Source organism: Lissotriton helveticus, chromosome 8 (assembly GCF_964261635.1).
Source record: "Lissotriton helveticus chromosome 8, aLisHel1.1, whole genome shotgun sequence".
In the NCBI taxonomy this organism is placed as follows: Eukaryota; Metazoa; Chordata; class Amphibia; order Caudata; family Salamandridae; genus Lissotriton; species Lissotriton helveticus.
Genome location: NC_136069.1, coordinates 1501770272 through 1501788204, shown reverse-complemented (window position 1 = coordinate 1501788204; position 17933 = coordinate 1501770272). Strand labels below are relative to the sequence as shown.

The 17933-nt window shown below is 43.7% G+C and overlaps 1 protein-coding gene across 1 annotated transcript in view; it reads right to left on the bottom strand.

The window, feature by feature from the left end:
• Nucleotides 1-17933, bottom strand: part of LOC144773448 (disks large homolog 2-like) — an 843812-nt gene that overhangs the window by 422700 nt on the left and 403179 nt on the right. The window contains exon 6 of the mRNA XM_078658478.1: nucleotides 14732-14868. Within this exon, the coding sequence (XP_078514604.1) occupies nucleotides 14732-14868 (137 nt within the window). The remainder of the gene's footprint in view (nucleotides 1-14731; nucleotides 14869-17933) is intronic.

Here is a 17933-nt window from a genome sequence, read left to right as displayed (position 1 = left end):
AAGACTCAAGACCAGAACATTCAGCTGATCAACAGGTCGTTGTCCTTTCAACGGATCTTTTGTTTAACGAACAGACACGTCCTGGGAAAACCCGATATTTTTTGCGATCCAGCACTAAAGACTAATAAAAAACCCCGTTCTGTCCCTTGACAAGTGCATTATCCCGTTTTCCATGATCAGTTTGAACACTCATACTATTGTAATTATTTTGTACATATTCATTGAGCTTCGTTCCTTACACTTTTTATTTCCACAGCTGAGAGACATTGATTTCGCATATATATATATTTGTGAAATAAAGGCCGTAGGGCCGCGCGCGTACTTCCTTCTGGTTAGTAGGTCTTGACGCTAGGTTAAAGACCGTCGATTCCTGGGAACTCCTAGGAATTGACTATTGCTACACAGAACGAAGTGCGTCAAGAAACGTTGCGGACGGTCATAGGGAATGGCATTTTCGAAGCTGATGGACTTGGAAAGAGCTCAAGCACAAAGATTCAAGCTGCAGCAACTCAGTCGTACCAAATGTTTTGTGTTCCAAATATTCGTACTGTTTGTGACTGTTTCTGCGTTATTGGCGGGTGGAGTATATTACACGATGTCTTACTTCTTGCCTTCTACCATACCTACTCCTACCCCTGACCTTAAACTCACCTCCACTGTTTCTCCTCATTCTTTTCACATTTTACCTGAACACGAGCAGGCTAGACGTGCAGAATTCCGCAACAATTCCTTTATTCAGCTCCTTCATCAGCATCAGTTAGTGGTTAACACTACTAATTGTTGGGTGTGTGGGTTGATGCCGCATACTACGGATAAGGGAATTCCATATCTGGTGTTACCGTATAGCTCCCAAGGGTCTGCTCGAGCATTTCAAACAATGTTTCAAAGCGCACTGGGTTTCCACCCCATTCGAGAACCACGTTCCCCCTACTCTGGTCCTACCTCGTACGAAAAATCTTTGTCTATAGCAATAGAGGATTTAGATAGCGATATCTATGATCCCTCGCTTATCCCTGAAGAAGAGGTACAAGCCTATAGGGTCCTAAGTAGAGGCGAGTATAGTGTGTTCACTGGTGAAAAACAGCTTAAAAGCTCGCCTCCGATATGGGTCGTACCCCACATTGGTAATTTTTGTTTAATAGGTCGCGGCCGTAGATCGAAAGCCCGACTTGGAGAGAGTGCTTGCACTGAAAATTATATTTTGCCAATGGTCTCGTCCCCTGTGTTTTTGGCTGCCAAGGGTACATACTTTATTTGTCATGATCGTGCGTATGCATGGTTGCCCTCTGACTTCATGGGCTCATGTTTTATCGCAAACTTGTTGCCTCCGACGTTTACTGTAGATGCAGATTATCACAAAACTAGAGTTGTGAGAGGCGTAATTAGCGAAGAGGATACTGCCGGTCAAGAGGCAGGAGACTTTTTCAAGGGTTTCCTCCCATTTTGGGGACCTATGGTTAATAGTAGGAACCTGAGACAGTTGACTCGAGTGGTAGAATCGACAGCTAATATTACTGCCAGTGCCCTTGGTAATATCACCACAGAACTTCAGGCGGATAGACTTATGACATTACAAAACCGTATGGTTTTAGACGTGATCTTAGCAGATCGAGGTGGGGTATGTAAGGTGATCCATTCGAGCTGCTGTATTTTCATTCCTGATAACGCTCCGACTGTCTATCAAGCCATCTCGAAGTTGCATAAGATCTCCGAATCCATACACGTGGATGTAGGGGATTGGACGCTACTTGGATGGATTTGGGGCCTGATGTCGACTTGGGGTTGGAAGATTCTGATGATCATTGGAGTCGTTGTAGCGTTCCTGTTCACGTGTTGCCTTTGCGTGCAGTGCGGTCCTGCCTTATGTGGCCTCTGTGCTACAACGTGTATGAGACAGCCACCTGTTACCAAAGGGTCTCGGTTGGACAGAGCTATGCTACAGCAACATCTCGAGGGTCTGATGAATATCGAATATGATTCCGACTAGTGCTTGCCTACATGAGGGCAAAAGGAGTGTCTGAGGTTCCGTGACAATTGTAAGTGATGTTTTCGACTCGCACGAATATGGTCGAGTCTGGTATCTAAGAACCGCAAATGACGAGTTTAGTAAGTATGCGCAGTTTCGCTGTGCTAACTTAAACCGTTCGTTTGATATGTGGGTTTTTCATCTGTACCCACGGGTTCCATCTTAGATACGGCATCCATTTTGTCTCTTGCCCTCAAGTAGCCAGCGAACGGACACTGTCCGCTTCGTTACCCTGGGACTTTCAAGATATTTGTGGAAGACACATGTTCTTTGTAAGTATCTTTTACGATGAGGGGGATGATACTGTAAGGCAGATGGCCCCGCTTCTGCCGTGCCGGTTTATTGACTCAGCCGTGCATCTCATTAGGCACGTCCCTTTGATGCCTGTATCTCGTGTTTCCCGATACCTCCCCTTTAACACCCTTTTCAATCTCCCACTGTCTCCATCTTCCTCTGCACCTGTCTTTGTCCCTATTTCGATCTGTTTTACTGCCGATTGGAATTCACTAATGTTGGGAAGATGGGTTTTTACAGTTGGGAACCGCCAAATGTTTCCGCACTTATGTTCCGGACCTTATGTGTACCAAAGTGACCAAAGCGACCCCTCTGGGGGATAATTATGGGAACCAGGTTGTAAACTTTTGTGTACCATGTTGTCCTATGAGTAAATTCTGTATAAAAGGAGCGCTCCACAGAACCAATTTGAAGCAGTCTCCCCAAGTTGCACGTGTTGTACTTGTTGTGACTTCTGTGTTCCCTGCAGTAAATAAACCTTGAATCTTTGACGCCGAAGGAAGTGTCCCGTGTCTCTGTAGTTTGTGCGCCGAAACAGGTATCCCATGAAGGTTATAGGTGTTGTTCCCTGGCACCGCTGGTACTGTTAAAAGTCCAGTCCTTCATTGAGCAGTGTGTACCTGTGAGTGCAGGGTGAGTGTTATGTCTGTGGGTGAGGAGATTGAGCAGTGTACCCTTGTGAGTGCAGATAGAACAGTGGTGCTGTGTGGGTGCGGGATGAGTGGTGTCTGTGTGACCGATGTGCTTTCGTAAGTGCAATGTGAGCTGTGTGTCTGTGTGAGTGGAGGGTAAGCTGAATGAGTGTATGAAGAGCTGTGTTGGTGTGTGAGAGCATGGTGAGCTGTGCACCTGAGTGAGGGCAGAGAAAGCTGTGTGCGCAGGGTGGATCTTGGGTCTGTGTGTGCAGTGTGGCAAGTGTAGGGGGGTACAATTTGCACCTCTTTTTAAAAAAAATTAAATTTTCTCCAAATGGATTCAGTAAAATACACAATTTGCACCCAGGTCAGACTACTCCCCTCACACCTAGTCTTTCAACTCAGGCTTGCTGGCTGCATCAGCTAGAGTGTTATACTTCGGTCCAAAAAATGTGTCTCAACACTTTTAAAATCCAGTAGCTGCCACTGGTTGGGATCACTGCACCATGGGGGCTGGAGGGGCCTCTGTTACACCCATGTCTCGAGAAACCAGGAATCTGAAATTAGACTTTACCATTATTGAACAAACTTTTACATTCTGCCTCTCAGAGGATCAGAACGTGCACTGAGGGAATATTCATGAACAATAGCTGGATGATCAGAGAAAGCTGTAGTAACCTGACCCGAGATCTTTCCACAACACCTGTTGGCAACTAAACGGACAGACATATTCATACAGCAATGACAATGTCTATACTGAGGTCTAGATCACAGAACCCATTGACACTTGTTTCTGACTCGTTAAGGACATATCTACCATGCTATTTAATTGGTAATAAATTGACTATGTCTCAAGAAAGGTAGATGGAGCCTCCACTGTCTCCTCGGTTAATGCCCACCATGGATGCCAACACCATCAGCCCGACTGAAGGATTACTCTCCAAAGTAGGCCTCAGTGCCTTGGACAATATTTCTGTATGTCCAATGGCAACATCATGTCTGACCTAATCTTCTTCACGAACAGGAGAGCCCAATGGAGAAAAACTCTCATATCTTTTTTCCAGTGCAAACAGATAAGGAAACACCCTATGGATTTAGTCTTTCTATCACTTCCTCTCCTATCCACAAAGTAGATCTCACCATTACTATCTACACCAATGGGATTGTTCTCATTCAAGCTTCCAATCAAAACCTAGAGCAGTTCGACAAACTCTTTTTGAAGATCAAAAGCTTTGTAGCTAACAATTCAACCTCAGTGTGACAAGATCCAACACTACCCACCTCAAGGTCACTGCAAATCGATGCTCCCATTTCCTCCTCAGATTTACCTCCCTCCTGACTCACAACCCTTCCCTTGCCCCTGCCGGTTTCCGAACTGTTCGAAATACATATTTTGCGGCCATTAACCCTATCCCCACTTCCAACTTCCTTGTCAATACTTCCTGGAACACCTCTAATACTCAGTGATCAACCCACTCCTCTGGAATCTCTCATTACCGCCTGTGACCCCTCTAACACACATCGACACCCTAACCCCACTCCAGTTCCCCACACTCAATCAACCTCCTGGTCAATGCATCCTGGAACCCCGTTTATATTCAGTGACCTACCCTCTCCCATAGAATCTTCCATTACCGCCTCGGACCCCTCTATCACACTTAGACCCCCCCCTCTCCAGATCTCCACACTCAATTTCCTCCCCTTTCCTAACACCCAGACTTGTTGGCATGCTTGGACGATATCTCCCTCCAGCTGCACCTTCTCTCCCTTGAACTCCACAGTTTAAATGCCCTCTCATTTGAATATATCCCCTTGTTAAGCCCCCTCCTCTCTAGTCCGAACCGGCCCAGAGCCCCCGCCAGTGGCTTTGACACAGCTCCCTGTGACCATCCCTCTTCCCCTACCAGCTCCAATACCGTTCCCCTACCTAACGCAGCCTCTCGCCCAAGAAGCTTGTCCTGTCTTACGCCCAATGATATTGACAACCTTCTCAAGTCTTATTCGTCCAGCACGGACATCAATATGAGTCCAAAGGGAATAATTCAAACTATTCATTCTAACCCTAACAGAGAATCCTACCACAACCTCAGAGTCATAAACAACGATAACCTCAAGAGAGTGAACCTTATTCAGACTCTTTCCCCCCCATACTCCGGCTCCACTCAAATGCATTCTACTCAACTGTAGGTCTGCCAACAAACACGCCTCCGAGATATTCAACCTCATACAACATAATGAGATAGATATCATTATCCTCACGGAAACTTGGCTCAACCCCTCGTCCACTCCAATTCTAGAACTCTTGGTGTCCCCTACCCATGACATAATTCGGCTGGACAGAGTTAATAAGCTGGGAGGTGGCTTAGCTTGCATACATCGGAGCACGCTTCCGTCTCCCTCTCAGAGTCCTCTTTGCCTTCGCCAGTAACTTGCGAATACCTTTGTCTCAACATCTCTAGTAACAATCCTCTGGTTGGCAAACTACACACATTCTATCACCCCCCAGGCAACAATCTCCCCTTCATTGAACAATTAATGGAAATCATCGCAGGCAATGTGGATTCAGTCCAGTCCCACATCTACCTTGGGGACTTTAACCTTCACTGATCAAACACTAATGACCAAGCAGCTTCATGCCTTAATTCCTTCTTGAATGATCACGAATTTATTCAACATTGTGACCAGCCTACACACATTAAAGGGGAAATTCTAAACCTCATCATCTCCAAAGGACATACCATCACATTGGACTCCATCATACAATGTGATTGGTCGGACCATCACATCATTGCCTTCCATATCAACTCGGAGGTTTATCAGAGTAAGGCACAAACAACTAAACCAAAGATCTGGAAAAGGGACCTCAGAGGTATCAATGCAGTTAACCTAGCAACCCGCTATTATCATGCCCTCTTTCCCCAATTGGACATAAATGAAGTCCATGCACTCACAGACTTCTACAACTCTTCCATTTCTAGCATCATGGATTCTATGGCTGTACTCCAACAAAAAAATGCACCTACAAAAATATATAAACCTTAGTTTAATGGCAACCTAAACTCGGAACATCGCAATCTAAGGGCCATCGAAAATTCCTGGAGATCCACCCCATCTGTGGACCATCTAAAAATCCTTAGATCAGCAAGGAGTTCTTATAACAAACAAATCAAGTCAGCTAAGGCGGAATATTTTAGATCCCAACGTAACCAAGCGGCTAATCGACCTGAGAAACTGTTTGAACTGGTTAAATAACAATCGGTGGTTGCCCCTAACCGATCAGCTTTGGAAGTCAGACCTCCCTCATGTGATGATCTGGCTGCCTTTTTCATTGAGAAAACTAGACTTATTAACATTGATCTGGAAAAGAGGAGGGCTCTATTGCTACCCAATGAAACTGCACCCCCCCTGGCATTACTAGACAAAGCAGCACCATGTAGCTGGGGTATCAAGAACAACGCTTCCTGGGACACCTTTACCCTCCCCCCCCTCAATGAAAATGATATCAAAAAGGTTCTTAGGAGTATCAACCCATCTAATCACTTCAGTGACCCGTTATCACCCACCATCTTCAAAGTAATTAAGGATGAAATCTCCCCCATCGGGTCCAAGATCGTCAATGCATCTCTGTCACAAGGCACGATCCCAGAATGCCTAAAAGAGGCTCAGGTAACACCTATATAAAAAAAAAAACTACAGCTCACAGTACAGATCTTAACAACTTTCAACCCATCTCCAGCATCCCCAAACTAGCCAAACTCCTTTAAAAATGTGTCCAGTCACAACAATGTGCGCACATCGAAAACGTCCATCTCCTGGACCATCACCAATCTGGCTTTCGTGGTGGGTACAACACTGAATCGGCTCTCATTAACGTGATGGATGACATCTTAATAATGTTTGATCAAAATGAATGCTGCCTCCTTATCCTACTCGACCTTTCCTCCGCATTTGACACTGTCAATCATGACAGCCTCCTAGTCATTCTGGAGCATAGGATGGGCCTGTCTGGTCAGGTGCTGCGTTGGTTCTTGACCTTCCTGCAGCACAGGTCCCAAAGAGTTAAAGCGAACCACTCACTCGCCCAGCCATCCCCAGTCACCATGGGGTTCCCCAAGGGTCCTCCTTATCTCCCATTCTCTTCAATTTGTTCCTGGAACCATTAGCTAATGTACTAAAATCCATGGACATTCGCTTCCATATGTATGCTGACGACACCCAACTCTATCTGAAAATCTCCTCCCCAGATGACATTACGTCACTCAACTCCACCCTACTGACTACCCAAAACTGGTTAACTGAGAACCACCTCTTACTAAACACCTCCAAAACAGAATTCCTCCTCATTTCTCCCCAAAAACATACTCCTAAAATCGACCTCTGGAAGAACCAACTCACCGCCTTCGACTGCGCCCCTGCATTATTGACTCAGCTAAATCTCTAGGAATCACCCCGGACAAGCATCTGAATAAGAAGACCCATATTAGCATGTATGTAAGGGAGCTAACCACCTTCTGAGAACACTCAGGAATCTCAAACCTTTCCTACCTCAAGCAGATTTCAAGCAAGTGTTGCAAGGGCTGTTTTGCCAAGGCTTGACTAAGGCATTGCTATGCTATGTGGCCTCCCCAAATACACTTTGGCCCCCCTAAAGGCTTCATTGAACGCGGCGGCCAGATTGATTACGGGCACCAAGTGAAATGCCCACATCTCCCCGGTCTTAAAATCTCCAACCTGGCTGCCCTACGAAGCTAGAATTCTACTAAATATTGCCTGCCTATCGCACAACGCCCTCCACTCCAAAACCCCCAACAACCTTGCGCAATAGCTAGAACTATCCGGAGGGGGTAGACCGCCAAGGAGTGCTAATTCCCTCCTCTTGAAACGTCAGATCTCCAGCAAAAAGAGATCATGCCAATGAGCCTTCTCTAGCTCTGCACCATACATTTGGAACTCTCTTCCACCGGAAATTCGTTGAATCTCTTCTTCCAAGGTTGCTTTCAAACTGGAAGCAAAAAGATTCCTCATGATTAAGTTCTTACCTTAACACGAGGGGTGACTGTCAGCTCTAATCGCATCGGACATACTACAGTATTGGTTATTAATCCGGTATATTGTTATTGTATTCGCCTCCCCTTGTGTCATTATGTTTTATCGACTAGCCCAATCTTCGTTTACTCCAGGTTTATAAATGATCTGTTATGTGGGCATTATTTGATTCAATGCCTATGTAGATTCCCCATTTGACTCATGTTCAGATCTGTTACCTTACTTTCCCTCAAATTGTAAAGCGCTCTGATATCCTTCGGGATGAAGTTTGCGCTATATAAAACTTTATAAATAAATAAATAAATAAACATTTTAAAAATGTTTGCACCCCCCCGATTTCTAGTCTTAAGTCCAAATATGATGTCATCCACTAATCACAGCCCCTTAAGAAAAGGCTGTGACTCCGAAAATATCAAATGATGCATCTGTGAGTAAATGGGGATGTAATTCCATTTTAGCAAGAACATTGCACATTCCTACCCTACCAAAATGGAAGTAGACATAATATCCTTCATCAGATGAGGCATCACCAAATCATTGTTGGATTCCAGAATGGTAATATAAAAAAGATGTAGTCTCCACATCCCTCCATCACTGGCGGCTGGTGTTAAGGAGCATGGGGGCATTGTCCTCCCATTTGTAGAGGAGAAGTACTCCAAGCAATTTGAGGCTAAGGGCAGCAGGTTGAACACAGAGGGAAGAAGGGGTGATGGAGTCGGTACTTCTGAACATGTCCCGGTCGAGGTTTCTCTTGCCCTCAAGGTTCAAGCCAGTACAGTGACGCTAGGAGCAGTCACCTGGCCTGTTTCAGCAGCTCTGCCTAAGTCAGGCATGAGGTGCTATTCTTGTGGCCCAGGGTAGTCAGCAGAGCTTCATGAAAGTGAATGGCAGGGAGCAGGCCTGTGCAACAGTGTGAATGTGGAAGTGGGTGGTGCTGAGGGATTGTGTTGGCGGAGGAATCTTGCAGCTAGTTCAAGCTCTGGAATGTTGGTCTCAAGGAGTGGAGAACATGTTTAGCCTTCAGCAATATGCTAAAGAGGAGCTGCTCTTTTCACTTGTATTGCTAAATGAGTGCTCCTTTCTTCTGCTTGGAATCCTAAACTTTGAGTCACCCTTGATGGACCGAAGGGTTGAAATGCAGGACTTCTGCAACCACAGAGGCTTCATAGCCAGAGGTTGAAGTGAGCGGGATCTGAGGGGCATGACGTGCCCACACTTTTTTAATTTAAAGATGAATAGTTACCCTGATGGTTAATTCTGACAGTTGAAAAGCTTCAGCTGAAGTGTAAGGCAGAGAGTCTCCTGTGCTGTGAAATCGATGGAGGGGCAGACAGCTAAACAAACCTTCTTGCTGGGGTGACAGGTTGCTTGAAAGTAATGTAAATGTGTGCAACGGGTCAATCTGCAAATGTAAAGGATGTTTGAAAGCTGGAAGTTATCTTCATTAACCGAATCACTTGAAGCTTCCTGTTGACACGGATGTACATATTTTGGGTGGTATTGCAAGAGGGTTACCAACTGAGCTGTGAAGTGTGTGATTTTGAAAGACAGTTATATAAGAAATGTACACTATAAACAATCAGGATATTACTGAAATCTGTTATGGAATCACTTTAAACCTTTTTTTGTGCATTTTGTAGCAGTCTATCTTAATATGAGTGTAATGCAAGTTTAGAAGAATGACTTACATATTCACAGTGCTTTCTGTCACAGACAGGGACCTTGTAGCATTAAACATACACAAGCCACCAACCGGGTTTCATTTCTGTGGTTCTCTGGATACACACACAAACTTCTGCAGTACATTAACTAATAGATGTTTCATAATGTACAATAGTGCATTTTCAACTGATTGATCTTACTTGCATTTCTTTTTCATTAAGTTGTACATTATTTTATATGTAGTTACATGAATGTCTAAGTCGAAAAAAAGTTAGTTTGTTCTTTTAGTCAGGCCTTTGACCCCGCCCCATTCCCAATCAGCCCCTCCCCCATTGCACACAGCATCACAGTTCCCATACTTTTTAAGTTTCGCCTGCACAGCGCTTGTGAAATCTCCTGTATTTAATATTCCTTAACCCCTTCCACGCTCATGACGAGCTGGGCTCGTCATGAGGTAGCCTCCTCGCACGCTCATGACGAGCCCAGCTCGTCACGTAAAGTGCGATTTAAAAAAACTCAGCGTACGGGCGGAATTCCGCCCGCACGCATGCGGTTAAAAGGTGGCTCTTATCAGTTCCCATTGCTGAATTATTGTGTTCATTCGCTTTTTGTGTGGAACTTTTTTTTTACTCTCCCTTGGTACACAGATTTATGATACTTCTACTAAAGCTGTTCACACTATTTAAAACCCGTTTGCTGATCTCTTCCCATGGAAATGGGAGACAGGTTCCAACAGTATGCTGGAATGTTTGTTTTTTATTACTAAGTTGTGTAAAGCAGATGCTTTAGCCAAAGAACTTTTGTGGCTTTTCCTATTCAAGCCTCAGTACCTTTTTTGCACGTTGTGGGAATTGATTTTTCAACTTAATCTATTTGGTGATTATGATCAAATTCTAAATGTTGTCATAAACATTACACATTAAAAAGAAAGTTAATATATAGGAGCTATGATATATTTTTCTACTAAACAGACAGACAACAGGGTCATGCAGTAGCACCGAACCCACAAGTTGTCAGAACTCTTCCAAACACATAATATTGCTATATTTGACTACTAAACAGGCATTCACAATTGCAGTAACCTTGCATTTAAAAGGGACTTGATTTGAATGGTGCAGCAGGTGCAGTGGCAATAGGGCCCAAAGCTCTAGGGACCCCACTAAACCCAGATTATTGCTAAATTGTACTACTAAACAAGACAATCACAAGTGCATTTATCTAGCAGGCAATAGGGTTATGATATGAATAGTGCAGGAGGTGCAGTGACACTAGGGCCAAAAGCTCTAGGCACCCCACTTGCCATATTTTGCTACCAAACAGGTAGTCACAAGTGCAATTACCTTGCAGCCTACATGGTCGTTTAAAAAAAAAATGTATTGCCATTTTCTTTAAGTAAGTACATCACATCAGTATTGGTGACAGTGACATAAGAAGATATATCACATACATTTTACACCTTAACATGAGACAGACAACATGGGCATGATTTAAATGGTGCAGCAGGTGCAGTGGCACCGGGACCAAAAGTTCTAGGCACTCCACTAAACACTGATTATTGCTATATTTTACAACTAAACAGGCAGTCACAAGTGCAGTTATCTTTCAGGCACTAGGGTCATGTTTTGAATGGTGCAGCAGGGGCAGTGGCACCGGGTCAAAATGTTATCAGAGCTCCTCTAAACACCTAATACTGCTATACTTTACTACTAAACAGGCAATCACAATTGCAGTTACCTTGCAGTTGAAAGGGGCTTGATTTAAATGGTGCAGCAGGTGCAGTGGCAGTAGGGCCAAACGCGTTGGGGACCCCACTAACCCAGATTATTGCAAATTTCACTACTAAACACAACAATCACATGTGCATTTATCTAGCAGGCAATACGGTCATGATTTGAATGGTGCAGCAGGTGCAGTAGTACCAGGACTAAAAGCTCTAGGCACCCCACTAAACACGTAATATTGCTTTATTTTTACTATGCAACAGGCAGTCACAAGTGCAGTTACCTTGCAGACAACAGGGTCATGATTTGAGTGGTGCTGCAGGGGCAGTGACATCATGCCCAAACGTTGTCAGAAATCCCCTGAACACCTAATATTGCTAAACTTTACTACTATACAGGCAGACACAATTGCAGTTATCTTGCAGTTAAAATGGGCTTAACTTGAATAGAGCAGCAGGTGCTGTGGCTTGGGGGACAAAAACTCTAGGGACCCCACTAAACGCAGAATAACGCTAAATTTCACTATTAAACAGGCAGTCACAAGTGCACTTACCTTGAAGGCACTAGGGCCATGATTTTAATGGTGCTGCAGGTGCAGTGACACCGGGGTCCAAAGCTCTTGGAACCTCTCTAAACACCAGATATTGCAATGTTTTACTAGTAAACAGGCAGTCACAAGTGTTGTTACCTTACAGGCAAAGGGTCATGATTTGAATGGTGCAGCTGATGCAGTGGCACGGGGGCCAAAAGTCGTCTTAACTCCTCCAAACACTAAATATTGCTATATTTTACTATTAAACAGGCAGTCACAAATCTAGTTATCTTGCAGGCACTTGGCACATGATTTGAATGGTGCACCAGGCACCGAGCACAAAAATTGTCAGAACTCCTCTAAATACATAATATTGGTATTACATTAATTAACTCTATTTCCCTCTTTCATTTAATTTTTCAAACGTTTGCTATTACTTACCCGCACCATACCGCCAGTAACAGCACAATATATTGACTTTTTGTACATAAACAAGTCATAACCCTTTAAAAGACTTTCTGTTACATATATTGTACAACTACTCAGTAAGCTACAACTTACAACAAAAAAGTGTATTATTATTCACATAGGCGAAAGCTAATGCATTTACCAATGCCTGTTTTAAATGCACTTCGACCGCTGTTTGTAGCACCCTCATCCCCCCCGACTGCCTCTGATAGTGCCACAGGGCTAGAGTGGGGTCACCATTAGCGCGGCAGTCTGGCCCATGCCTGCCTTGACTGCGCGATTTAAAAGCATTTTGCACTTCCCAGAGGCTTGGTGAGTGGAACTTTACATTTTTTCTGCAACGATCGATCTTTAAAAGAGATCTATTCGTGTCACAGGCTATGCATGCTGATTTCCATTTCCTGAAACACAGCCGCTCTGTTGATGTTCATGTTGCCAAAAGCTGACTTTAATAACATCTTTGTTTAAATATAGCAATGATGATATGATGCTTTAAGGGAAGGCCCATTTGATAAACTACACTATGTTTCAATGGGGACACAGAATTTAATGAACATCCTGCAAAATGAAAAGTCCCGGTAGTCACTCTTTCATGTCAGATGTGCTTGCTCACTCATTCGGTGCCCCCCTATTTTTAGAGTTCACCGGCCAGCACTGCCTTCCAATCATACAAAACAGGCTCTTTCATTACCGAAATAACATCAACAGTTTTTTGATCAGGTTTACAACATTGAGAAAAAAGCTTGAAACTAGAACAACACCATTCTCCTTCTTACACTGGTGTTCCAAAATGGCACCTAATATCCTCCAATAACATGATAAATCCTTCTTATTTTTAACCTTCTCTGGATCACTTGAGAGGGCATGTGCGAATGTCATTCCTACTGCCGAAGCTATTCCACATGCCGGCACTCATCCGGGAAGAATATCACAGGAATATTCCTGTCCATGATCTTCCATCAGCCTCGCCAGGAATCAAGGGCGGACTACTAGGGATGACCCTGTCGTCACAACTTCACCCGGCCCTGACACCAGAGCCGTGGAAACAAGGAACAATAAGGGTAAGAGAAGAACCTCTAAAGATGCACCCAAAAGTTCAGAAAATCAGAAAGGAACTAAATTGGATGCATGGTAAATAGACTGCCCTTTAATGGTCTCAGACAGGATGGAACAATGTGTACAAAAAGATGCTCAATGGTTTTTGGAATGTGCTATAGAAGTGGCTAGCAGAGATCCAGAGTCTTCTATAACCTTAGAGCCCGCCATTAAAGGCCCGCTCCAGTGTTAGAGCCCCGTGCCAAAGGCAAGGGCCTTTAACAAGGTAGTGGGCCTTTAATGGTCGGTAGAGGCTGCTATGCACTGGCAGCTCCTCTGCTACGACAGAGGAGCACGGCCTCACTGTTTTCAAGCAGTGCGAGAAAAGGAAACATAAAATGATAATAACTTTCAGTTATTATCATTTTACGTTTCCAGCCTCTGCCAGCAAGCAGGGCTGATATGCTCACGGAGCAGGGTGGGGGGGGGGAGGGGTTTGCCCACTCCTAAGTGTGCAAACCCTCTTGGGCCGCCCAAACAAGTCATATGCACTTTCCATGTACTCCATGCAGGCTGCATTACAGCCTGCACAAAGAAGAAGCCCAGGCTCCCATTTCCTGGTTGAGCTGCATTGCATTGTTGTGATTGGTCAGGGGAGCCTGGGTGCCTACCGATCACAACACTGCATTGCAGCGTTGTCATTGGTCAGTGGAGCCTGGCTGTGCTTTTGTCAGAGAAGAGAAGGTGCAGAGACGCAGGACCCGGCGCAGCAGTAAGTTTATTTATTTTTGTTCTTTATGATTTCTATTCAAATGTGCGTGAGCTCTCCTGCGCGACACCCTCCCTCTGCGCGACTCACCTGCCGCAGCACTTACGAGCAATGCTGGCCGCCACTGCCGCTACGGGGTGCCGTAAGGTTATTAGAACATTCCACTCCTAGAGGGCAGAATATTCTAATTTGTAAAACAAAGGCCTCACAGAGCCCGAGAGGGTTCAAATCCCCTACGGCTCAGTGAGGCTTTTTGGTCACAGCAACAACTGTGAGCAAACAGTGGAATGTTGGAGCTCCGGACTTCCACCAGCCATTAGAAGCCCGGAGCACTCCATTGTCTTCAATGAAGCCACAACATTCCAATGTTCTAATGATGAACAAAGAACAGAGACGAAGAAGAGTGAAGTGGTAATTAAGACTTCACTGCTTTGCCTGTGAATGTATACGTTTAATAAGCATTGGTGGGATCATTTCATCATGCTTCTGTCATCACTAATTACATCAGAGTTTTCTCAAAAACAGCATATGTTATTTTCTCACCATAAGAAGCCTGTCTCCAACTTGCAATCTTCCATCTTTTTGTGCAGCACCTCCACCAATGATTTTGGTAACATAAATACTGTTATCTCCTGGGATGTGCTGGTTTCCTACTCCTCCTGCAATGCTGAAGCCCAGTCCTAAAAAAGAAATTCAGTTAACATTAATTGTGACGTTTGCACAGTTCCTATGAGGAAACAGTCTAAGTTATGAATGATATAGAATAGCAGGTAAATCACAACTCAAAAAAACTGGGTCTTGCATTTTACAGACATCAGGTTAACGACGTGATGAGAATGTTTTTTCATCAACATAAAAAAACACAATTTCATCCCTTGTGATCGGATGTGATCTTCTCAATAGTTAGTGGGTGGCATACCAATGTATAGTTTTCCAGTTTTGTTCATTCACCCCTGATATAGGCATGGTTATATAGGATATGGCTGTGTTCAGTTGTATTGTATTTTGGCAAAGACATTCAATGATTCAGTTAAATAGGAAAGGGCCATAAAGTTTTTAAAATATGTGCCAAAGAAATATTGCCAAGATCAGCACAGAGTTGGGGATAGCTCATGGCTTATAGATCCACTCTAGTTTAGTTGTTCTGTTTATAATATCAAAATTATTATTTTTTCATTACATTTCCCAAAGAAATGTATCTTTGGAAAGAATTTGGATTCGGTCATGAGCTGTTTTACAACTGCTACCAGAATAAATAGGATGCTATTCAGTAGACTCTCACAAATTGTTGCCTCTGCCAAAGTTATGATTTTTTGAGAAACTAAAGAAAGTTACAGTCGCCCTCAAAACAATAAGATACAAGGAACGCCACAGGTCCTGTTGACATCACCCACAGACTCAGCTACTGGGAGAAATATATAATTACCAGGACAAAAGCACCCAGAATTACAGACTTCTCCAGAAATTTCTCATATCTAGAAGTACTCTCAAAGTCGAACTTTATAGCCCCAGTAAATGTTACCTGTACCTCCTGTATTGGTAACTCCTGTGGGTGGAGTTACTGGGCCTCACAAAGAAGAATTCACAATGAAGCTCTTACTGTTACCACTTTGCAGCAAGTACATTTCAGATTAAGAATATGAAGAAATGTATCTCACAGATTGCATATTTTCAGCATCCAAAATGGCCCATGGACGATTGGTAGGCATTGGGGAACTTTATCTCCACTAGTGCTTTAGAAAAAGGTGAAATGTTATTGTATTGTGATCCTTTATAAAGACGTTTACAAATCCACACTTTTATTCAGGAGGAAAATGTACACCTCCTGTTAACTTACCTTCTCTAATCACTTTGAACTAGTATATGAAATATTTCTGAATTTCTGTTAGTAGCTAAAGATATATTTTATTTAGTTCTCTCCATCAGTTGCTCCATAGGCTCTCCCAGTGTCTTTTGCATGGTAAGGATAGTTAACCCACTTTTAAGTTTCAACATCTACATGAGGTGGGCTTCCCTGCTCTGCTTTGCTTCTGTTCCAAGGCCAATCATTGGGAAGTTAACAGAGTATGGCAATGTATCTGTTGCTCAGTTAATTATATATGCCTCTAGCTATGCTGCTACAATCCAGATAGTTTATATATCTGGCCGCTGACCAAGGCGCAACTAGACCTGAACTTTGGGGAGGGTGGCTAATACACGAGTGAATGGGGCAGGGCTAACATGCGGTGGACTTAACATGCCACTTACCCCTCTGCCTGGCAGAAAACAACACCTGCTACAGCCTCCTAAAATGGTCTTGCAAGGATTATCCTAGGGCAAATCTTCAAAGGCTAGTTTTAGAAAGTAACCAACACCAAAATACTTGTCTATTACAGTAATCCAGTGATTCTTTGTAACACAAAAATGGTGTACATGCTTTACCGCAGTGTAATAGGATCCCAGCCTAAAGACCTGTTGGATTCATGCCTACTGCACCTGTTGTAATTTTTCATAATAAACAGATGAAACCTTTGGCAGTGGACATTGGTTCATTAAGGAAAAATATTTAGGCTCCCATTTACCCAGCATGCTCCCCCCTTGTTTGCACCCTAACCTCTGCTGGAGAGCTCTTCTTTGACGTAGGTTATCATCTTTCTCAGCCACGGATTAGTCATCAACCTGGGCCCCCTTTTTCCTTTCTGAGTACATCTATCATCACGAAGAAGGCTAAGTAAGTTTGTTTAATGAACATTTTCATACTGAATATCTGCAAATGTTACCCCCTCAGTATCCCTAGGAACAGAGGTCCTAGTGTCCTGTCTCCTCTCTTTTTTAAATTCAGCCCGAAGCAATAGAGCTGTTTTTACTGGTAAATCCCCATTACTTTTTTCGTATACATCTCTGTTTACTTGTACACCCCACCGGAATAACCTTATGCTATTGTCCGTAGGTGCCACACCCCACCCTGACTTTTGTCCTGATGAAGACCCCGCCCACAATGCGTGAAATTGGCTGCTCCGTTTAGGGGTCGAAACGTCGACACTTCTGTATTTTTGTCAAGCATATATGTCAGGATAGTTTGCAATTATCATATTGATGTATATATGTACGCACCACTGTCCTTTTCCACAATCCTTCCCTTACACCCATCACCTCACTCCTCTGTGCACCTGTTCCTTAAAGAATATATCCATTTAAGAGTTGTTTTGTATTCTATTAATGGATTAAATCAGATATTATGATGCAATTAAAGCATATCCATTGTTTGGAAAGAATATATGGTGGTGTCTGACTTGTAGTGGATACTATTGACAAATGCGTTCTATTGATTTATCGGTTTCATTTCATCTCCACTGGGACATAATCTTACTGTACCATTATCTACCCAGGCCCAGTGGCATTTGGGTCACCCCATTGTTATAACTCTTCTCCTATGAAAAGGGGCATTGCCCAAGCTGTGGGTTCAACATACAGCTCCTTATCAGAGTAGCATTCTCTCCTTTCAAGGTAGTGTCCTGTCATTCTGAGCATGCTACTATCTCTCTGGATGCTCCCTCCCCTCAGGCAGTGATTTTGCCTCTGAATTCCCCACTATCGCTAACTAAAACACACATTTTCTTGGGGTGCTGTTGTTGCTTTGAGCTCTGGCCAGTGCTTCTCATATACTACTCCACCTAAGGAAATCCTCTCATGATGCAGCCTATCATGAGTGATTAGCACTCTCTGGGAATTCCTTTGCAGGGTGCTACTTTCTTTATATATTTGT